Raw genomic sequence first — 23,960 nt, forward strand, 5'->3', positions numbered from 1 at the left:
GGAAATAAAAAGACTAATTGAGATTGGGAGATAATACTGAGAAAGAGAAAGGAAGACCAAAAGAGAAAGCAAACAACTGAAAAGGTACAGTGTAATCAGAAGTGTCAGGGAAGCAAATTGAGCCGAGGGAAGACAGTTGGTTTTCCCGGGAATTGGGAGTGATAGTAGCTAATCAAGTATCATTGTGGAGCTCACATTAGACTTTTTTTCACAGATTTGGTTTGGAGAGTTGGAACAGCATTGTAAGAGCACCTATTGAGAAGAAGAGGATTATAGAAAATCTTTAAAGCTTTACATTCAGCATTTTTTTCCTCATTGAAGAGAAAGCAAAACAAGAACTATATGATTTTTGTTATTGTATGATTGAAAAGACTGACCTGTCAATTTGAGAGTTTGCTGATGTAAAGAAGTTGATGTGGTAAGTTATCTTAATGTTTTGTGAGTATTATAGGCCCTACCCCCCGTTTTTTTGTCTTGAAATAAGTGGTTTCTGTCATATGATTTGATATGGGTCAAAGTTTTACAAGCTATTTTAGGTTTGTTGACAACTCAAGTTTCAGTTTCCAGCAGCACAAAATGTACTGTTTCTGTTTGAAGTGTGTCTGAGTCTTGGCTCAAAACGTTTCTCTCATTTAAAGAATCTGTTAGGTAAACTTGATTATATTTGCCTTCTTTTCTCTAACTTCACAGGTGATTTATTATCCTGAGCTCAGGGTTCATTTTCCTGTTTTTCCTTTAAGTTTTTTGTTTTTGTTTTTCTTTTTGTTTTATGGAGGTAGGTAGCTCATAGGAGACAGGATACTGTTTTGAGAAAATTGTACATGATTCAGTGTAAAATTTAGAGGAATTAAGACTTTTTTCAGTATGAGAAACCACTAACTTGAACAACTACTGTATTGATAATACTAATTAAAGTTCTAGAATATTGAAAACTAGAAAAATAGAAAAAGAAAACACTTGGAGATAAATAAAAGTGACAAAATAACAAGCATGGATGTGACATTTAAGGTATTTCTGTTAAAATTTTTAATAATACTTTAAACAACTTACTCTAAAGATATTTATATAGATATGAAGTATCTAGGCTAATAACTACAAATGACAAGAGTAGATAACTTGTTTATTTTAGGTTAATATTAATTTATTTACATGTTAAAAAATATATTAGTATATGCCTGAGATGAGAGGTTGTTTTGGAAAGGGGAAAAGAACATTATAAATAACTAATACTTATATAGGTAACCGACATTTATATAGGTAGAAAGGAAGCTATAGAAATAGATACTGGTTTTTTGACTATTACTTTTTGCTTAACATTTTAATAGAGCTCCTTTATGCTATTTAAGCCATGGTATGATTTAGGTAGACTTAAGCTAAATGACCAAATTTATGGTATTTCATGTGTTAAGAGAAGTCCTGAATTTTTTCTAGAGCCTTTCCCCTATGATGTCATTTATATTGTAGACATTAAATAAAATAACAAGTATCTTTTATATAATACTGATTGAGAAAAAAAATACTTGAGAACATCAGAAACTAGAAAACTTATGGAGGAGTCTGAGTTAATAGAATTTTTTTTTCTTTTTAACATCGGATATGTTTTATTGGCACTTCAAATATAAATACTTCTTAAGGAGTATTGCTTTATCGGTAGGATATTATCAAATGTTCTAGCTCATATTTTTAAGGAACTCCCAAGACATCTCATATGACTTATTATAGTAACCCTTAAAACTTGAAAAGGAAATTTCTTCTTTTAAAGAAGAAATATGAGATGTGGGCAGCAGAGCATTGATATTAGTATTAATAACTGTGAATAGCTTCTCTGAGGGGAACAATTTTAGGAAATCCATAATGAGAAGTAGCCATAATAACTATCTCAAGTTCTTATTTTTTTAATTTGTTATCGATGTCAAAGATGTCAAGGATTTGTTTGCAGATTTTACTTCACAAGATATAAAAATATGCTTTAGTTGTTTTAATGCTTATGGAGTTTATAGCTCTTTAGATTGAGAGGAAAATTAAGATTAAATGAGAAAATATAGGACAGTGACTGACCCTTGATAAAGATTATTGTATGATTGTATATATCCACCTATGCTGGGATGCTGGTAAAATTTCTCGAATTATGTCTGCATAATTTTAATATGTTATCCCTTATTTTAATAACATCTTAACATACATGTGAAAAACACTTGTTATTAAAAGAACAGTTCAGAGTTAACTAATGAGGCAGTGATGAGAAGTTATCTCAAAATCAATGTGTGTCTGCTAGAAGTTCTAAAGCGGTTAAAACTAAAAGAGAGAAAAAGAAGAGTGGAAAAAATAGGTAGAAAACATTGCCAGTTCCTTCTTATCTCTATCTATTCTTCCGTGTGTTTGTGTGTGTGTATGGGGGGGTGTGCAAATAGTTCTGAGAAATAGAAAGTATTATTAGAATTTGGCAAGAGTGGAATGGAAAGAGAGAATGTCCAAGTGATAATAAGTAGAAGTAGAAAGAGAGCATGAGTTTAGAGCAGTTTGAACAGTACCAGCAGTAAAAATAACAAAACAATAATAACATTACAGCAGCCAAATATATTGAGTTTTTATTGTATTCATACACCAGCATAACAGCTTTATTGGTGTTAATTCACTTAATCATCATGACAGCTTTATGATGTACATATTGCTTTTTCTAGTTCATAGATAAACTTAAAGAGATTATTTTCCACGGTCACACAGATGATAAATGACAGGGTCAGAATTTAAACTGTAGTTTGTCTAACTCCTAAGGTCATGTTCTTAACCATTACATTTTAACATTTGGAACCTTAAGTCATGTATAAAGTTCAAACCATGCTGCTCTTATCTAATTCCCGCCTCTTTATCACCATCAGCCCTATATCATCCACAGTCTCATCAGTCTTCTCTCCTATTCTTATTCTAATACTCATCTACATCCAGTTGGTCTCTTGTCCTCCTTGCAAATTTTCCTTCCTATTTGTTTTTGAAAGCCTTTCTCTGGTAATAAAAGTCCTTTCCCTATTATGAAGGCACCTCTTTATATGCTCCCTCCAATCTCCCTTATCATATACACTGCTGGGCTTTACCCAAACAAAGTTGTAAATTTGGACTCAACAGCTGTCTTGTCAACTCTCTTTGTCTACTCTCAAGGCTCCAGCTCTCCAGGCCTGATAATTCATCCATGTTCATTGACTTATATATACTAGTTGTTTATAGATGGTATCTATTCTGATTGGTCAGTGTCTGTGACCAAATCCAGTTGTTAAATATTTTGTATGCCATTTCTGAAACTATCATTGCTTTGTTGAAAGTTCCCAAATCTATCTGCTTCTTTCTTCATATCTAATACTTTTTTATACTTCAATCTCAGTATATCCCAGTATTAGTTCTTCAGTTTCCCTAACCAAGTCTGCTTCTAGATTGCTCAAGAATGGTAATTGCATTGTCATTCTTCGATTCATTAACCTTTAAATCAGAGTCCCCTTTGACTCTTCCTTTTCTTTATTTTCCTACATCCAGTTACTTACCATTTCATGTAGACTTGGTCTCCACCAAATCTATTTTATCTTTCCTTTCTGTATTAGTGAATTATTGCCGAATAACAATAATAATGTATTATGCCTCACAATTTTATGGGTGGCTAGGTGGTTCTTCTGCTGCTTTTGCCCTGGAATAACCATTCGACTACAGTTAGTTGGTAGATCAACTCAGATGGTTGGAATGGGTAGAAACAATTAGATCTCTTCATGTGGTAATTTATCCTAGTTATCCAAACAACACAATGGTCTTAGATTTTTCAAGAGATCAAGATCCATTGGGTAAATGCTAGTCAAACTTTTGTTTGTGTCTTATTTGCTGACATCCCACTGGGCAAAACGACTTATAAGCCAATTCCATAGCCTATGAAAGAAGAGACCCCAAATTGGATACAAGCAAGTGTCATTCACTGGGTGACACTGATTGTAACAATTTATTATACACTCAATTTCACTCCTACTGCTATTTTCTTTTTTATATATTTTTTTTCAACGTTTATTCATTTTTGGGACAGAGAGAGACAGAGCATGAACGGGGGAGGGGCAGCGAGAGAGGGAGACACAGAATCGGAAACAGGCTCCAGGCTCTGAGCCATCAGCCCAGAGCCTGACGCGGGGCTCGAACTCACGGACCGCGAGATCATGACCTGGCTGAAGTCGGGCGCTTAACCGACTGCGCCACCCAGGCGCCCCTCCTACTGCTATTTTCAATTGTTTCTATCTCAGTTCTCTTTGCTTCCCAGTCCATCTGATATACTGTAAAAGCTCTAATCATGTTACTGTTCTTTCTCAAAACAAACAAACAAACAAATGAACAGCACCCTTCTATATAGCTTCTTATAGCTTTAGGAAGAAATTCTACTTTCTCCTCCTTGACTTTAAGAGATCTCAATATGACTCTCCTACCTTAATTCCTATGGCTCCCCTGCACCTTACTTAGTGTTCTACAAAACTATATTGGTTTCTTGATATTCTTCTTTCTCATTTCCTAAATTTGTTTTCATTTTTGTTTTTGTTTTTATTTATTTTTTTTAGTCAGAGCTATTTCACCTTCTCTGTTTTATTTAAAGGTTAAAGTCAAACCTGTTCTTTGAATTGACTGTATCTTCCTCTGTTCTCATCCAGCACAAATTATTTTTTCTATCAATGAAATCATGAAACACTTTACTTGTATCTTTCTTAAAGTAGTAATCATATTCTTTATTTTATTATTGTTACTTATGTTTGTGTACAGTTGTGTCCTTTCTCTGATTTAACATTATCTCTAGAATGGTACTGCCCATTAGAAATTTAATGAAAACTACATATATAATTTAAAAATTTTTGATAGCCAAATATTAAAAGATGCCAAAAGAAACTGGGGAAATTAAGGTTAATAATAAATTTTATTTAACCTAATGCATCACAAAATGTCATTTCAACATATAAATGACATAAAATTATTAATTTTTTACATTAATTTTTCACACTATTTCTTCAAAATGTGGAGTATATTTTACACTTATAGCACATTTCTGTACAGACTAATATTTTAAGTTATCAGTAGCCAAATGTTGTAGCTACCATGTTGGATATCACACCTCTAGAATACTATGAGGAATATTGGTATAATACAGAGAATGTTGATTTGTGGTAGGACCTATTATCAAATTCTGGCTTGTTATATACTGTCTGAGCCTGGACAATTTACTGTTTATCTGGGCTATAGTTCCTTTATGTGTAAAAAGTTTTTGCAAAGATTAAATTGTATCACATAATTTCTGACAGTGTTTGTTTATTTTTAAAAATCATTGAAGACATAACCCAAGTTATGCCAATGCCTTGCACAGTGCCTAGAATTTAGAAACTTATGTTACAATTTGTTGATTACATAAGCCATTACTAGCTATTTGTTTTGCTAGTTTCTAGGAATATTATATAGGAAGTCTACCTTTAAGAAGTTTTGTCCAGAATGATGGACACATAAGTACTTAATTATTTATAATATATTTACAATATAAATCAAATACAGCTTAATATTGTGATATATGTTAAAAAGCTATCATATAGATCAGTTATTAACTATGCCTGGGAATAACAGGAAAGGCTTTAAAAGATGTTGCTTATGAAGTATACAAGGATGATGGAAGGTGATTATAGAAAGGAAAACACTTCAAAAATTACGGAGCAATGAAATTACTTGTGAAATATGAGGAAATCTTAGTTTTGCAATGGGTAAGCATTAGGGACTAAACGTTTGTGTCTCCCCCCCACCAACTTTACATATTGAAACCCTAGCTCCCCATGGGTGGTATAAGGTTGTGGGGTCTTTGGGAAATAATTAGGTTTAGGTGAAGTCATGAGAGTGAGCCCCATGATGGCATTAGTGTCCTTGTAAGAAGAGAGACTAGAGCTCTACTCTGTTCTCCATCATGTAAAGATACAGGGAGAAGATGGCTATCTATGAACCTGGAAGGGGGCTCTCACCAGACACTGAACCTACTGACATTTTGATTTCAGGCTTCCTAGCCTCCAGAACTATGAGAAATAAATATTTGTTGATTATCACCCAGTCTGTGATAATCTTGTTTTAGTAACTTGAACTGACTAAGAAAGTAGGACACATAGTGTTTACATGGTGAGTTGGAAGAAGGACCAAAGGAGAGCATTAGGGTTGCTAGAGAAATAATTATGGACCATAGTGCTCTATGTAACCCTTCCCCAAAGCTGGTACTTCCTTATTTTTCCTTATCTTAATGAATGGTATCATTACCAGATACCTAGTTCTTTAGTTTTTCTCTTTCCCTTATTCTTTAAAAAAAAAAAAAAATTTTTTTTTAATGCTTATTTATTTTTGAGAGACAGAGACAGAGTGCAAGCAGGGGAGGGGCAGAGACAGAGAGACACACAAAATCCTAAGCAGGCTCCAGGCTCTGAGCTGTTGGCACAGAGCCCAATGTGGGGCTCAAACTCATGAACTGAGAGACCATGACCTGAGCCAAACTCATGAACTGCGCCAAAGTCGGCTCTTTAACCTACAGAGCCACTCAGGCGCCCTTCTCTTTCCCTCATTCTTCAGCTCTAATCTATCCATAAACCTATTACCTCTCTGCCTATGAAATATATCCTGTCAGTGCCCTTAGTCTAAGCCACTCACCTCTTTCTTAAACCACTAAAAAAGTCTTAACAGATCTCCTTACCCCTACTCTTGTTTTCCTATAATCCAATTTCTTCAGAGTAACAAGAGTGATTTTCTTTTAAAGTACACCAGAGTTTCTTAGCTCCCTTTCTTACAGACACAATGCTTCTCTCTTTCATTATATTCTACAAGATCCTACATGATCTGGCCTAATTCTCAGACCTCAAAGCATTTTGCCCTTCCCTCCTTTATTACATATTGTTTAGCTACACTGACTTCTATTTATTTATTTATTTATTTATTTATTTATTTATTTATTTAATATTGCTTGAAGTTTTTCTTTCCTTGGGTTTTTTCTGTTGTACTTTCCTCTAGATTGCTCTTTCTCTGATCTTCAAATCACTGGGTGCTTCTAATCCTTCAAATACTAGCTGAAAATCATTTCTACAAAGAAATCTTTCCTAAATATTTAGTTTAAATACCTTAATGGCAAAGTCACTTTCTATTTTATTACTATTAATTCATACTAGTTCTTATTGATATCTTCAATGTATCATCATCATCATTTACTCATATATTTTCTTTCCACACTAGAATGTAACAAGAATCCTATCTATCTTATTTATTACTGTATCCCAAATATCATCCACATGCTTAAACAAAAAACAATATTCAGTTAATCCTTGTTGGATTAAAGGATTAAGTGTTTTCCACCTGTACTATTATTCTCTTTCATAGGTTTTTACTTACGTTAAGAAGAAAATGAGGTGTGAATTTATTAATTTAGTGTCCTATCAGGTATGAAATATTTGGCTATAAGGGGAAAAAAACAAAACGCTCTGCTGCTACAGCCACTGCATTAAGCATATGATTTGATGGAGTGGGGAAAAGTGTCTCTATCTTTATTTCAACTTCCAAATAGTTTCTTAAATCTTAATGTAGAAAGTTAAATAACTAAAAATTAGGGTTGGTGGTATAAGAAAAGAACTGAATTAAATATTCTGTTTCTTTTTGAAATTGAAAGATTATAATGTTTGCAAATAGATAGTTAAGGCAATGTTTTGATTATAAATTCAACTGGCTTTGATTGTGATTTTCCTTCTATTTGTGAAGGCCTTCAGAAAGAAAATCTAATTCTGATTAAATAATCCATGATTGAGGATTCTCTCTATATAAAATTCCAGATGTTGAAAAAGGTTAATATTCCCTCAGTAAAGAAAGCATTAAGTTCTAAAAGGTCATTTAGATTGTTTGCCTGGTATATTGTTTACAGATATTCTTCACCTGTTAATATTATCATTATTGATAATTCTTTTCAGATCATGATTAAACACTTCATGCTCTATGTATTTATTCATGTTAATATTTACCTAGTAAAATATTTTTCTTACAGGAAGATAAATAGTTGCTGCAAAGAACACTGACAACTTCAAAGCAAAATGAAGTTCTTTCTGTTGCTTTCAGTCATTGGGTTCTGCTGGGCTCAGTATAACCCAAATACCAAGCCTGGACGGACATCTATTGTCCATCTGTTTGAGTGGCGCTGGGCTGACATTGCTCTTGAATGTGAGCGATACTTAGCTCCCAAAGGATTTGGAGGGGTTCAGGTGGGTATTATTCTTAGTATAAATTGCAAAGTTTGCTGTGCTTGTAGTAAATGGTATTATGATCTGTATCTGTGAAGCTGGAAGATTTTACTGCACAAATAGGTACTCTAAAATGGTTTACTGAGGAAGAAAAAAATTTAGTATTATTGACAACTTTATGTTTTGTTTCTGATATAAACCTTCTTCAGGAGGACATTTCCAATGTGGTAGTTAAAAATGTAGCTGTATATGCAAAGATTCAGAAATAAGTTTAGATCATTGATTATGTTATAGAGTATCTGCTGATATAAAGTAACCCATAATATGATACTTATTGTTTATTTGTAGATCTCTCCACCCAATGAAAATGTTGTGATTAATAGCCCTTTAAGACCTTGGTGGGAAAGATACCAACCAGTTAGCTACAAGTTATGCACAAGATCAGGAAATGAAAATGAATTCAAAGACATGGTGACTAGATGTAACAACGTTGGTGTAAGTGAATTAAAATTTCCTTTAAAAACATTATTTAGGAAAATTCTCTCTCTTGTCTCCTGTTCCTTATGAGCAGAATATTTTCCATAGTTTTTTATTTTATTTTATTTTACTCTACACTTAAGCTATAACTAGAACTTAATTGTTACCTATGTTTAGCTTTTGTAAATCTTTGTATATGTACCATTTGTCTACTAAAGAAAATTTCAATCAAAGTTTAAAGCCAAAATTATTTATAAAGCAAATATAACTGTACACATTTCTGGGGAATACTTTCTAGTTAGGAATTGGAAATTCCAGTTGCAATATTTGTTATAATTTTTATGTGGCTTGTATATGCACCTATAATTTCTGGGTCTTCTTCCCCATAGGTTTTTTGATGGTAAATAGTTATATTATGAGAGATTTACCTTCCTCTCTTTAGATGCTAAGTAGATAATAGAGGCTAGCTGCTTCTTTCTTAGGATGATGCATGGAAATTTCAAAAACCAATGTTCTCTCCTGTCTTCTATGATTCTGATCTGTCCCCCCAAAAGGCTATTTGCATTTTTTCATAGTTATGGTAGTTTTAGTTACCAGTTTGTCATTTATGTAAATATTTTACCAAGAGGGTAAAATGCACATAGGTATTCAGTTCACATGGATTTCCCTTCACACTTAACTTTTGGTTTACTAGGAAGGTAAGTTAAAAAATAACAAATACCAGTTTTGGAGTGTGATTAACATGCTGTAAACTTTAGTCGATAATACTATAGATTTCTACCTCTCTAAAGACAAACTGAAATAGAAACTTTGTTTTTCAGGTCCATATTTATGTGGATGCTGTAATTAATCATATGAGTGGGAATGGTGTGGGTGCAGGAACAAGCAGTACTTGTGGAAGTTACTTCAACCCTGGAAATAGAGATTTTCCAGCAGTCCCATTCTCTCATTGGGATTTTAATGATGGTAAATGTAGAACTGGAAGTGGAGACATTGAGAACTATAATGATCCTTATCAGGTAATTAAAGAAAAAAACCACAGTGATTGGAATAAAGAGCTATCCGTGCCTTTAATTATCCACATGTAGCTTATTGATCTTCATTTTAAATACTGGTTTAGATTCCTTATGAAAATAAGGATTCCAAGTCTGACTCTTTAAAAATTAGAAACTCAAATCAGTATTTAAAATCTTTTTCCCAATTAAATTTGTCCCAATTAAAAAAAAAAAAAAAAACTCATCTACTTTATTTCCTACATACTCCATTTTTTCTAATACATCAAAGGTATGTCCATACTAGAATGTCAGTATGTTCAGTTCCCAATGCAAAAAAGACACTATAGAAACACCTGTTAATGAATAAATGAATGAATAATCAAATGGATTGTCAGGTTAAGGTGGTGTTTTGTGTATCAATCACAAAATTTTTACCTCAATAGGTCAGAGATTGTCGTCTGGTCGGTCTTCTTGATCTTGCACTGGAGAAAGATTATGTGCGTTCTAAGATTGCTGAATATCTGAACCGCCTCATTGACATTGGTGTAGCAGGGTTCAGAATCGATGCTTCTAAGCACATGTGGCCTGGAGACATGAAGGCAATTTTGGATAAACTGCATAATCTAAATACAAACTGGTTCCCCGAAGGAAGTAAACCCTTCATTTACCAGGAGGTACATCAGTACATATATGTATATGTATTTCATAGGTATATGAAAAAATATAATTTAATTAATTAGAAAATAAATGGTAGATTTAATTAAAGATACAATTTCTGTAGTTTAATGGCTGTATCATTTGTATAGAAGAGTGTTCTTTAACCTTCTTTCATTGGAACAGCATCTAACATCTAACTCTTTATCACAAGAGGTTTTATGGAAGTGCAGAGAATTCATTTAGGCTGCAAACATCTGTGTCATTTACCATCTCCCCATAGACCATTAGAAAAGACAGATAATAACATAGTTGCTATCTTGAGCCAGTCTGAGTTTAAATCTTGGCTATAGCACTAGTAGCTGTGTTCACTTAGGCAAGTTGATTAACCTCTGTATGCAACATTTTATTTTCAAGTGAAGAAAAGGGATGATGATAATAGTTATGTCTTTGTCTTTGTCCAACAGTTAAATGAGTTAATATTTATCAACCACTTAGAAATGTTGTCATCCAGATATCAAGTGCTATATAAGTATGACCTATTGTTATCATTTATGTACAATACTAAATTAGGTCAACATTCTCACAGGACAACAGATCACCTTGTATCATGTTATTTTTAATATGGTAGCATATAATTTAGCAAAAAAGAAAGAATCTTGATATAAAGAAAACCATTTTGGGTATTTCAAATAACATAGTTTCAAGTCATTTTCTACATAATGTTAACCTTTTGGTTAAAATTCTTTAAAGTTCTTATTAAAGTAATATTTTTCTTGTATTTCTACTAGGTAATTGATCTGGGTGGTGAGCCAATTAAAAGCAATGAGTACTTTGGAAATGGCTATGTGACAGAATTCAAGTATGGTGCAAAATTAGGCACAGTTCTGCGCAAGTGGGATGGAGAGAAGATGGCTTACTTAAAGTAAATGAAATACGATTTGTCTTTTAAATTATTTCACAGATGTATTAGTCTTATTATTCCAATCTGAGTTATCTTCTTTGGAACTTATTTAGAATTTTTAAAGATTCAATTACTAATAATAAAGGTTATAGTTTCCCAAATTCCAATGTATCATCTTTATTATTTAGAATGTCAATCATGAGGATATCTCAAAACCTCAAACATAACCTAGAGACTTTAATCTATGTCTTATATAACTCTACTATATTTGGCTAGTGTTTGTATACAATATGTGAAGGCCATGCTATTATTAAAATGATTGTATGATTTATAAAGTACCTAAAATGTGGCTACATTATGGAGTTTACATATATTATATCAATTAATTAACTTCAAATATTAGAATGTTTATATTATAACAATATAATATTGAAACCTGATTTTAACCCAGTTTTCCATTCTGTATGATGTGATATGGATGTTGATCCTTCTGAAGTCTCATCTAAATTATACTGAAACCTCTAAAAGGACTTTTTATAACAAAAATCTTATACCTGTAACATGAATATAATACAAGTAATCCATACATATATACATACATTGAATGTATAATATATCTATATATATAGTATATCTATTTATCTATCTCTATATATATTTATTTTTTTATTTTAAACACTCCTATACAATAATCATTTAATTAGAGACAGAATTTCATTTGGGGATGCTATACCAAAAGAAATACACATTTAGGTTACCCTAAAACTATTGGAAAAGAATACATGTATTTTTGTGTATATGTGTTTTAATAGGAACTGGGGAGAAGGATGGGGTTTCATGCGTTCTGACAGAGCACTTGTCTTTGTGGACAATCATGACAATCAGCGAGGACATGGAGCTGGAGGAGCATCTATTCTAACATTCTGGGACTCCAGGTAGGAAATAAAATCCACCCCCCCCCCCATTTTTTTACATTTGTTTTAATGACATTAAAAGTATTATTTTCTTCTATGATGATATCTTTTTGTAACCTTCAGACTGTACAAAATGGCAGTTGGATTTATGCTTGCTCATCCGTATGGATTTACACGAGTAATGTCAAGCTTCCGTTGGCCAAGACATTTTGAAAATGGAAAAGTAAGTTTTTGTGCTGTCCAATATATATTTTTCTCAAGAAAGGAAAGGCAGTTTTGTTGTAATTGTACATGACACTATTATTTTTACTATTTATCAAGTATTTAAGTATAAACCTGGTGCAGGATGCTTTTAGCAATTCAATTAATATTATGGTCTCTGTTGTCAAAGAGTATTGTAGGCTATATCAGAAGTATGACAACATCCCCTCCCCAAAGAAGCACTTTAAAATAAGGATATAGTAAGTAAAATATGTACTTCTCATACATACCTACTTCATAGAGTTGATATGAGGATTACAAGTTAACACTTGTAAAGAACTTAAAACAGTACCTGCCCATAGTATGATCAATATAAATATTTGTTAAATACTTTTTTTAAAAAAGTTGTATGGAATGCAAAGAAGTTGTTCAGTTGAACTTTTGTTAAATAGGGAAAATATAAGTGGAAGGAAAATATATGTATTAAAGAAGGGAAATTTACAGACTATTTTGGAAAAGGTAAAGATGAGAAAAATATTTGGGGTAATATATGGGGTATTGAGTAGCAATTTGAAAAACGAACTGAGAAATAAAATTATGAATGTATTGGGCAAGTTATTGGAATTTTTTTTTAAACTGAAGATTTCAGATGCAGCATTGTACAGCAACTTCATACCTAAACTAAAAATCTTTTTCACTTCAAACCAGACTGATTTCTTCCATTTTTTTCTCTATCTTTAAAATTACCGGGGCGCCTGGGTGGCGCAGTCGGTTAAGCGTCCGACTTCAGCCAGGTCACGATCTCGCGGTCCGTGAGTTCGAGCCCCGCGTCGGGCTCTGGGCTGATGGCTCAGAGCCTGGAGCCTGTTTCCGATTCTGTGTCTCCCTCTCTCTCTGCCCCTCCCCCGGTCATGCTCTGTCTCTCTCTGTCCCAAAAATAAATAAACGTTGAAAAAAAAAATTAAAAAAAAAAAAAATAAAATAAAATAAAATTACCAATCCGAAAACCACAAGATTAAAAATTTGATCAATTTAGTAAAGAATATTGTGATGTATTGACTAGCACATTTATCCAAAAGGAAGAATGAAAGAAATGAATATTTATTCAGCAATTATCATATTCAAGGCATTTTTCACATAATTATTTAATTAGGCACAGAGAAGTTATGTATGTTAACTAGGTTTTCTTTTTTTTTTTTTTTTTTTATGTTTATTTACTTATTTTAAGAGAAAGAGAGTATGAGCAGGGGCGGGGCAGAGAAAGAGGGAGACAGAATCCCAAGCTGGCTCTGCACTGTCCAGCACAGAGCCAGATGGGCTTGAACTCACAAACCATGAGATAAAATCAAGAGTATAGTGCTCAACTGACTGAGACACCCAGTCACCCCAATGTTATCTAAGATTTTTTATCTAATAGTAATAGAATCTATGTTTTCATTCTGCTGTCTCTGACACTAAAGTTCTTGTCATTTCAATGTCATTCACTTTTTTCCCAGAGCTTAGCCATAACAATTCCTTGGAAAGAAAGTGAAGAGGTAAAAAAAAAAAAAAAAAAAAAAATCTGACCTTTAATATATGGCACTAAGAGAATTAGCAATTGGGAAGAAAATGGTGAGGACCTGGTAAAGGGCTATAAAAATACTGAAGGAGTTAGTATTACTAAATGAAGATGCTGTAGACACAAGTAAGACAGATTGGATTTTGTGTAATAAAGAAGAAAGAAACAAATACATGAAATGTTAAAAATCTAAGCTTTTTTTCCTTTAATTAAGGATGTTAATGATTGGATTGGGCCACCAAATAATAATGGAGTAATTAAAGAAGTTACTATTAATCCAGACACCACTTGTGGCAATGATTGGGTCTGTGAACATCGTTGGCGTCAAATAAGGTAGGAATTCTTATTTAGAGATGACCTCTAATATTAAACATTCTTAAAATTTTATTTTAAACTGTTAAATGTATTCATCAGCATTTTATGTGGTATTTTATCTTTAGGAACATGGTTATGTTCCGTAATGTAGTTGATGGCCAACCGTTTAGAAACTGGTGGGATAATGGTAGCAATCAAGTAGCTTTTGGAAGAGGAAACAGAGGATTTATTGTTTTTAACAATGATGACTGGTAAGTAGATATCAATTAGAAGTAACATTTTAAATAACATTTATACTAGTATGTTCTTGGTTTACTACTTTCTCTTATTACACATTTACTTTTTTTATATCTGAAAAAAATTCTTTAGTCAGCAGATTAAGAAAACACAGGAATCTGAAAAGAACCAGAAGAAAAATGATGGCTCTTATTCTTCTGATCTCTTCCTTATTAGGACTTTCTGTTCTAAGTGGAGTTATTCTATGTGCACCCTTGCATATCATGTGCAGATATTCTGCACATGTATGTTTCCACACATATACCCCACACAAAATACACAGAGTAGTTGATATAAAGGTTGTGAAATCACTAGAAGAACATGTCATAGCCCCTTTCCTCTTTCATCCCCTTTTTTAAATAATGGAAAAATATTGCTTCAGTATCTTTTTTTAGCTCTTTTTTTCAAGTACTCTTTTATCTAATTTTTGGTCTTTTTTAATTTCCTTGTCTCTCTCTGACAAATAATATGTTTTTTAAAGCATATGTATAAAGGGCATGTATCTTATGGTCCGTCAGTGACCCGCCTCAGGAGATTTTTGAGTTTTAACTCTGAGACTTCTTATTGGCTTTCATTGGTCATACTTATATCCTCTGCCTCTAGTATATTGATTCCCTAATATATAGAACTATAGCTTAGAAGACATCTTTTAAGCAATTGAAATGTCTCAGTCCAAGGCCAACTTTCACTCATGCTTAGCTCATTCTAGCTTAAATTATATTTTGCTGACAAAAAAATAAATTGAATATATCTCTTTCTTACCAAAAGAAGCCATGGCTAGTCCTTTCATTTCTATCTTTTCTGGATGGGAGAAGCAAAATAAATTTATGAGACCTCTTTTTTTTAATGTTTGTCTCTTTTTGAGAGAGAGAGAGAGCACATGTGAATGGGATGAAGGACAAAGAGAGAGAAGACAGCCAAATAGGCTCCACTCTGTCAGTGAGGAGCTGGACTTGTGGCTTCATCTTACAAACAGTGAGATCACGACCTGAGCTAAAGTCAAGAGTCTTTTATGACCTAAGCCAAAATCAAGATTCACTTAACTGGCTAAGCCACTCAGGTGCCCCATAAATTTATGAGACAGCTTTATATTTAAAACCTTCACAAAATCCAAGATTATGTTTATCTCCAGCCCAAATTCATTTTAGCCTCTTGTGAAAAATATTTTTGAAGAAATAATCAAATTTAAATTTTTGAAAGTAATTAGTATTTTCTTAAGTTTAGATGAGAACAAATTTAAAAGATTTGTGTTAACCACAAGAATTGCTTTTATCGAAGGGTGACAATTCACTGAAATCTTCACTGATATTCCTCAACTTTAATTTTGTGGTAATATTCACTATTGACTAGGGAATTAGTAAATCTTTTGTAAGATTACTTTTAGTCCTGGAAAGCTGTTCACATCTACTGGAGAGGTTTTTGTATTTGGATTTTCTTCTCACTGAGACTTTGCTTAGAGTTCTACAGCACAAAGTTAACCTTTTAGAGATAGTCTGAATTCTTGCTTTTCATTCTGTTGAATTCAAGTTAAATCTTAAATTTTATTTTGCAGGCCATTATCTTTAACTTTGCAAACTGGTCTTCCTGCTGGCACATATTGTGATGTTATTTCTGGAGATAAAATTGATGGCAATTGTACAGGAATTAAAATTTATGTTTCTGGGGATGGCAATGCTCATTTTTCTGTTAGTAACTCTGCTGAAGATCCATTTATTGCAATTCATGCTGAATCTAAATTATAAAATTTGAAGCAAATACACATAATCAGAGAAAAAAACCAAGTGTATTTCTTTGTGTGTGTGTGTGTGTGTGTGTGTGTGTGTGTGTGTTTGTATTCTTATAATTCATTAATTTTTGGTAAAAGCTATAAGTAACCAACTTGAAAAACTCAGAAAAGCATACAAATCATATATAATTATAAGGTAGCCACAATCAACATCGTGTTATATTTTAGAAGACTTATGATGACTTATTTGTCAAAAGAATTTCTAAGAATTCAGAGAGGCATCTTGATAAATATGTTTGTTGCCATTAACACCATTTACCCAGTATGTATTTCTGTATTTCTTCCATCAAGTATTTCTAAGAATTAGTTAGGGATAGTTGATTTAATGATGATTCCCATACAGAGTTAGAACACTTGAGTGTTTTTAACAGTATGAAAGCCCTTTTACAGTTAATAAGTTAAAAACTTAAATTATGCAAGGTATCATTCTTAATTATATGGAGCTCCCAGGAATATTCTTTCTGTATTTTTTTTCTCTTTCTCTTTGTAATGCCTTTAACTTGATGTTTTTGTGTGTGTGTTTTCTTTCATCTCCTAACCCCCAGTATGAGTTTATTTATTTATTTAGGACTTTCATTACACCATATGCTCTGGATGTTTTTCCTGATCCTCTAGCTATTCATTTTCTTTCACCTTGACTTTAAATGTGTAATTTGGTAAGGATCTCATCTGGGTCTTATAACTCTCAGTTGTTTTCCTTATGCTTGAGTGATGAAATAAAACCATAATTGTGAATCTGTCTCTTCTTTTTACCTGTAAATTTATCTGTACTTGTCCCTGTTATTTTCTTCTTCCTGCCTGTCATAATGAAGAAAGTGTACTTCATTCTACCAAAGGCCATTCTTCTCACTTGTGTTAATAACACCATTTCCTTTTTTATCTTCTGGGGAAATTTCTTTCTTTCATTATTCTTTCTCTTCTGATTTAATAATATTTCCCTTTCTGCTTAGATTACTCCCCTCAGATTACATGTCTTCCAACTAACAAATCAATGACTCCCTCCCCAGTTCTTCCCAAATTAAATTAATTCCTGGTTAACCCTGATTTGTTAGGTCATAAATGTCATTGAATTTCAATAGAAGCAAAAAAGTATGTGACAAAATTCAACATCTTTTTATGATAAAATCTCTCAATAATTAGGTATAGAAGGAATGCACCACAGCATTATAAAGGCCATATATGACAAGCCTACAGCAAACATCATGCTCAATCATGAAAAGCTGAAAGCTTTTCCTCTAAAATCTGGAACAAGAAAAGGATGTGTCATAGACTATGGGTCTAAAGTTCTTTCTTGTCTAGCAAGACAAGAGAATGAAAACTGAGAGATGGCTAATGTCTGGGAAAAGACAACAGCCCCGAATAAGGGTCCTTGCCCTGCATTTACTAAGATCAGAAGGCTTACAAACATGATGGGCATGCACAAAGAGACAAAAAAACTGGGAACATTAACTTGGGGATGTGAGGGAAAAGGGGGGTTTTGAAGGTATACGGTGTTTAGGATTTGGATCAATATAAAACAAAATCCTGGCGCCAGGCAGATGGGCAGATGGGCAGTTGTTAACGGCAGGCAGGAGGCCCCATGTCTGTTTATCGTAGCTAGCCTAGGGGATAAGGAAGATAGGGGGAATAACCTCAGAATTAACAAGGCACCTTTTCTTTTGTTAATCATTTCTGCTCTGGGCTGCTTCCCCTGCAGCACAGCAGTCTATAGGGCAACTTACCTGTTTACCTAACTTGGTCCTTTCCTCCTGTGAAAGCAGCTTTTTGCTGTAGTACTAAATTGAGGGGCTCTTCTTCCCTGAACGTCTAATCTCGCTTACCTCATATACCTTTGTATTGGGTGTCTTTGCACGCCTCTGGGGCCCTTGTCCCTCCTTCTCTATTCTGGGTGCTCTGCACCCTGTCTCTATTCTGGCATGCCTTTGCACCTCCCTATTTTTGGTGCCTTTAGCCTCCCTATTCCTGGGGTGCCAATCTTGTTTACCCAAACTCAGGTGTGAGCATCCTATGGCTTTTTATTTCTTTATGCCTTGTTAACCCATTGATGTAAGCCCAGGGAATTTCTAAGCTTATTCCCCACAAGGATGCCCATTCTTACCACTTCTATTCAACATACTACTAGAAGTACTAGCCAGAGAAATAAGGCAAGACAGAAAAATAAAAGGCTTCCAAATCAGAAAATAAGTAAATTGTCTCTGTTTGCAAATGACATAATCTTATATATGGAAACTCCTGAAGACTTCACCAAAAAAACTGTTAGAGCTAATAAATTTAATAAGTTGCAAGATACAAATTAGGCATGCAAATATCAGTTGCATTTCAATACACTAACATGAACTTTCAAAAAGAAAAATTAAGAAAGCAATCTCATTTGTAATAGCCTGGAAAACAATGACATCCTTAGGAATAAACTTAACCAAGTAGGTGGAAGAATTCTATATGCTGAAAACTATAAGACATTAAAGAAAGAAATTGAAGAAGACACAAATAAATGGAAAGATATCCTGTGTTCTTGGTTTGGAAAAATTAGTGTTAAATGTCCATACTACCCGGGCACCTGGATGGCTTAGTTGCTTAAGTGTCGTCTCTTGATTTTGGATCTCACAGTTTGTGAGATTGAGCTCTGCATCAGGCTTTGTGCTGATAGTGTGGAGCCTGCTTGGTATTCTCTCTGTGTCTCTCTGCTTCTCCCTTGCTTGCACTCTTGTTCTCTCAACATAAATAAGTGAACGTCTAAAAAAATGTGCATACTACTCAAAGTGGTCAATTGATTCAATAAGATTCCCATCAAAATTCCAATGGCATTTTTTCAAGAAATAGAGAAAAAAACCTAAAATTCATATGTTTTCAAAATCTTTAAGTTATAAGAGCAGTCAATTTTTTTGTTAGCTATGCCCCTGTTATATCAACCTAGTATTCCTTTTTAAAGTTTTATTTAAAATGTATTTATTTATTTTGAGAGAGAGAGAGCAAGTGAGAGCAGGGGAAGGGCAGAAAGAGAGGGTGAGAGAGAGAATCCCAAGCAGGCTCTGTACTGTTAGTGCAGAGCCTAATACAGGGCTTGAACTCAAAAGCTGCGAGATCATGACCTCAGCCAAAATCAAGAGTCAGACGCTTAATCTGCTGAGGCACCCAGAAGTCTCCAACCTAATATTCTTGACACGGGGAAAATGATGCCACACTGATCAGGATATAATACATTTGAAATCCACTTATGTTATGTACTTAGTGATTTCTCATACCAAGAAACTTGTTGACAGTTTCTTCCTTTAGATGTTTCATTTTATGTATTGAGGCAATTTTTCATGTGAACATTGAGTTAATTCTCTTTTCATGGAAGGGAAAATAACTATGTTGAAAAATTATTTTTCATGGTTAGCCTTTCACTTCCACATTAAAAGTGAACCACTAAACATCATCACAGAATGTGATTACAAAGAATGATTGAGAAAAGATCAGTGACTTTCCAGAGTAATGTCAACATTATTATTATTAGTATCATTATTATTATCATTAAACTTCCAAATAAAGTATATCTAGATGCTAGACCAATACATGATAAGAGCTTCCAAAAAGACACTTACGTTCAATAAACCAGATCGCTAAAGAGATCACTTTCTGTGATGTAAGAGATAAATGAGACAGGTTTTGCAAATGATAGTAAAATATCTAAGTATTTAAATCAAAGTTTTTGAGGATTTGTATTTTATTCTTATGGATGTTAAAATAAATTCTTTCTTCCAATTTGGAAGTGAGTGGAAAAAAATGTCAGGGGTTTAACTCAGGGCTAGTTTTATTGAATGAATCTCAATTTTTCTCTTGTTTTTTTTTTTTTTATAAGTTTCTAAAAAAAGTAAATATAAAGCAGAAAAATCTAGATATATCAGATGTAGCTTATAGTTTGTTGCAGAAAATCCTAAGGTTTTAGAAGAAATCATCTAAGAACTCCAATAAAAACAGTGCTTAACAAAAACAGAACGGTAAGTGATATATTAAAAGACTTTTAAAGGTCTTTCCCAAGAAATGGAACAGATGAGCAAATACACAGTCTGCTTGTTTGTTTGTTTTTTTTGTCCTTGAACTGAATTTAAACTCTCGGGGGGAAAAAAAGTGTGGCTTAGAGCCACTCACATAACCTACTTAGGTAAAAATAGGTGTGTTGAAAGGGTTTAGGTTCATACAGCACCACTTACACTAGAATAAAAGGTGATACTTATTATTTCTCTAGAATTGTAAATTTGTCAAATCCAACTCATTATTTTTTCTTTGATATTTTTAAGGATCTGTTTGGAGTCATGAAATCATTATATTTTCATAATCAATTCAAGGGACATTTTAAATTTTTTTTTCAATGTTTATTTTTGGGACAGAGAGAGACAGAGCATGAACGGGGGAGGGGCAGAGAGAGAGGGAGACACAGAATCGGAAACAGGCTCCAGGCTCTGAGCCATCAGCCCAGAGCCTGACGCGGGGCTCGAACTCACGGACCGCGAGATCGTGACCTGGCTGAAGTCGAACGCTCAACCAACTGCGCCACCCAGGCGCCCCAATCAAGGGACATTTTAAAAACACCTCTCTGAAACTCAAGTTTCCTCACCTGTAAAATGAAACTAGTATCTGCTTTTTTGTTTGGTGTATTGAATGAGAAATTATATATAATATATTAACCACTATTTCTGGTTAAATACACATTTCTTTATCTCTTCAGTAAAGATATGTCTCTTAATGCTGAGGGCTGGCAACTTGATATTTGCCTAAAATCTAACTCAAAAGGGGGGGGGGAACCCACAAAACATTGGAATTGGAGCAGAAAGTAACATCATACTAATGTGAAATTTTGCCAGGTTCAACCTATATGCTGTTGGCTGAAAGTTGACTGAAAATTCTTATCTTGACTATAGTGTTTCTGATTCAGTTCTGGGTTCTCTCTGTAGGAATTCTTCTATGAGAAACTTCAGCCTCAGCTTTGTATATTATAATCTCACATGTGCTATAAGAGCTACAAATAAAGATTCAACAAATCTCTATGTAATAAACAAAATGCACGTCAATCAATGTAACATATTAGTTAAGTGCATAGCACTCTTTTAGGTACTTTGAAATATATTATCCATGTTTAAGTATATAGTATCATTGGGAAAAAAAATATAACTATATGATACATTAAAGAAACTAGAGAAAAATAGTTAAAGTTATGCATAATAAAGTGTGGATAGTAGGTTGTTTGATTTCAAAGGAGGGCGATAATGCATGTGCTGAAATGGTCTGAGAAAGCTTGATGGAAAAGGAAGGTCTTCATATAGATAAACAGGATTTGTAAGAAAGAGAAAGGAGGGAGGGATATATCAAGAATAAAAAAGGTATGGCAGAAGCACAAGGGACTGAAGAGTGTATGGCAGTGAATATATCAGTTGATTAGGGGTGGAGAGCGGGGGATTCATGGGATACTAATGGAAAATAGGTTGGAAAGGTAGAGTAAGACTAACAACAGAATGCATTTTCTGTCAAGATTTTCCTGTTAGATTTGATATATTGACACCAGCAATGATATTTGTGAATATAAAGGATATCACTATCTATGCAAGATAATGAAATTGTAGAAACTATCATTCCTTATATTAATACAGAATTAGTTTATTAAGTTTTACTGTATATTACCTTTTTGGCTTGCTTCCCTCCTCACACCAGCTCCCAGCTATGCAGTTTAAACAAAACTGAATTCTTCAGTCCACTTTCATATAGGTCTGCCAGTCTTTGAATGGTTTAAGATTTTCATGAACGTGTATTTGTCAGTCGTCACTCCAGACTTCTATTGTCATATGTTGAAATAATTGGTTTTGAATGACAACCTGCTTCCTGCTTACTATTTTTATGTCATTGGGGATAGAAATAATAGAACTATCCCTTGATTTAACTGTCAATCAAGTGACACCTCAAGCATACTATAAAACTACACAAAGCCCCTCAATCTGCCAGGAACTAATGATTTTTACAATACTGCTGGCTTAGTAGAAGAAAGTTCATAAAAAAAATGCTTCCCTATGTCATGAGTATTAATATGTTTTAAAATTAAAAAATGGAATTCTATCCAGTAAAATCCCACTTCAATGAAAATAAACTTCTATAATTTTCATTTGAGAACAAAAGCAATTGCTATATTTTCTGCTTTTTGTTCTAAAAGTAAAAAAAAACCAATAAAGAAATGTGTATGCATTTAACAAAAAGGCCTAGAAAGGGTGGGAAAAAGGACTAATATTTCAGCATTTTTTCTGAGAAAGAGAATGTTTCAGGAAAATACAGTATTTTTTGTTTTGTTTGTTTTTTAATATTTTTAATGTTTTTTAATAATTTATTTTCAAGCTAGCTAACATATAGTGTAGTCTGGGCTTCAGGAGTAGACTCCTGTGATTGATCACATGTACAGCACCTCAATGCCCATCACCTATTATCCCCACCCCTATCAACCCTCAGTATGTTCTCTATTTAGGGTCTCTTAATGGTTTGCCTCTCTCTCTGTAACTTATTTTTCCTTCCTTTCCCTTACGGTCTTCCGTTAAGTTTCTCAAATTCCACATATGAGTGAAAACATATGGTATGTCTTTCTCTGATTGACCTATTTCACTTAGCAAAATACCCTCCAGTTCCATTCACATTGTTGCAAATGGCAAGATTTCATTCTTTTTCATTGCTGAGTAGTATTCCACTGTGTATACATATACCACTTCTTTATCCATTTATCAGTTGATGGACATTTAGGCTGTTTCCATAATTTAGCTTTCGTTGATAGCACTGATATAAACACTGGGGTACATGTGCCTCTACAAACCAGTACTCCTGTATCCTTTGGATAAATTCCTACTAGTGTTATTGCTGGGTCATAGCATAATTCTTTTTTGAGTAACCTTCTCACTGTTTTCCAGAGCTGCTGCACCAGTTTGCATTCCCACCAACAGTGCAAAAGAGTTCCCCTTTCTCCACATCCTCGCCAACATCTGTCATTTCCTAAGTTGTTCCATTTGACAGGTGTGAGGTAGTATCTCAGTATGGTTTTGATTTGTATTTCCCTGATGATGGGTGATGTTGAGCATCTTTTTACATGTCTGTTTGCCATCTTGATTCTTCTTTGGAAAAGTGTCTATTCATGTCTTCTGCCCATTTCTTCACTGAATTTGTTTTTGGGTGTTGAGTTTATTTGGTAAGTTTTTTACAGATTTTTGACATTAACTCTATCTGACATGTCATTTGCAAATATCTTCTCCCATTCTGTTGGTTGCCTTTTAGTTTTGTTGATTGTTTCCTTTCCTGTGCAGAAGCTTTTTATCTTGATGAGGTCCCAATAGTTCATTTTTGTTTTTATTTCCCTTGCCTTTGGAGACGTGTCAAGTAAGAAATTGCTACAGCTGAGGTCAGAGAGGTCTTTTCCTGCTTTCTCCTCTAGGGTTTTGTTGGTTTCCTGTCTCACATTTAGATATTTCATCCATTTTGAATTTATTTTTGTGAATGGTGTAAGAAAGTGGTCTAGTTTCATTCTTCTGCTTATTGCTGTCCAGTTTTCCCAGAACAATTTGCTAAAGTTACTGTCTTTTTCCCATTGGATATTCTTTCCTGCTTTGTCAAAGATTGGTTGGCCATAT

At 33.6% G+C, this 23,960-nt stretch overlaps 1 protein-coding gene across 2 annotated transcripts; it reads left to right on the forward strand.

Annotated features, from left to right (window-relative positions):
* The first annotated feature begins 288 nt into the window (after positions 1-288).
* LOC123598344 (alpha-amylase 2B) lies at positions 289-16,326 on the forward strand. 2 transcript variants are annotated; one of them, XM_045478465.1, is made up of 11 exons: positions 289-418; positions 8,054-8,267; positions 8,595-8,741; positions 9,545-9,742; positions 10,162-10,392; positions 11,164-11,297; positions 12,089-12,211; positions 12,314-12,413; positions 14,164-14,282; positions 14,390-14,515; positions 16,093-16,326. In XM_045478465.1, exons 2-11 carry the CDS (start codon positions 8,100-8,102, stop codon positions 16,280-16,282), a joined length of 1,536 nt encoding a protein of 511 aa, XP_045334421.1. In that variant the 5' UTR covers positions 289-418; positions 8,054-8,099; the 3' UTR covers positions 16,283-16,326. The 2 variants fall into 2 exon arrangements, with proteins under 2 accessions (XP_045334421.1, XP_045334420.1); XM_045478464.1 differs by lacking the exon at positions 289-418 and adding an exon at positions 533-644.
* The last annotated feature ends 7,634 nt before the right edge of the window (positions 16,327-23,960 follow it).

Source organism: Leopardus geoffroyi, chromosome C1 (assembly GCF_018350155.1).
Source record: "Leopardus geoffroyi isolate Oge1 chromosome C1, O.geoffroyi_Oge1_pat1.0, whole genome shotgun sequence".
Lineage (NCBI taxonomy): Eukaryota > Metazoa > Chordata > Mammalia > Carnivora > Felidae > Leopardus > Leopardus geoffroyi.

Coding starts and splice junctions, on each gene's coding strand:
- LOC123598344 (XM_045478465.1), top strand. CDS start 8,100: ATGAAGTTCTTTCTGTTGCTTTCAGTCATTGGGTTCTGCTGGGCTCAG. Junction 12,212..12,313: donor CTAACATTCTGGGACTCCAG/GTAGGAAATAAA, acceptor TGTAACCTTCAG/ACTGTACAAAATGGCAGTTG. Junction 14,516..16,092: donor GTTTTTAACAATGATGACTG/GTAAGTAGATAT, acceptor TTTATTTTGCAG/GCCATTATCTTTAACTTTGC.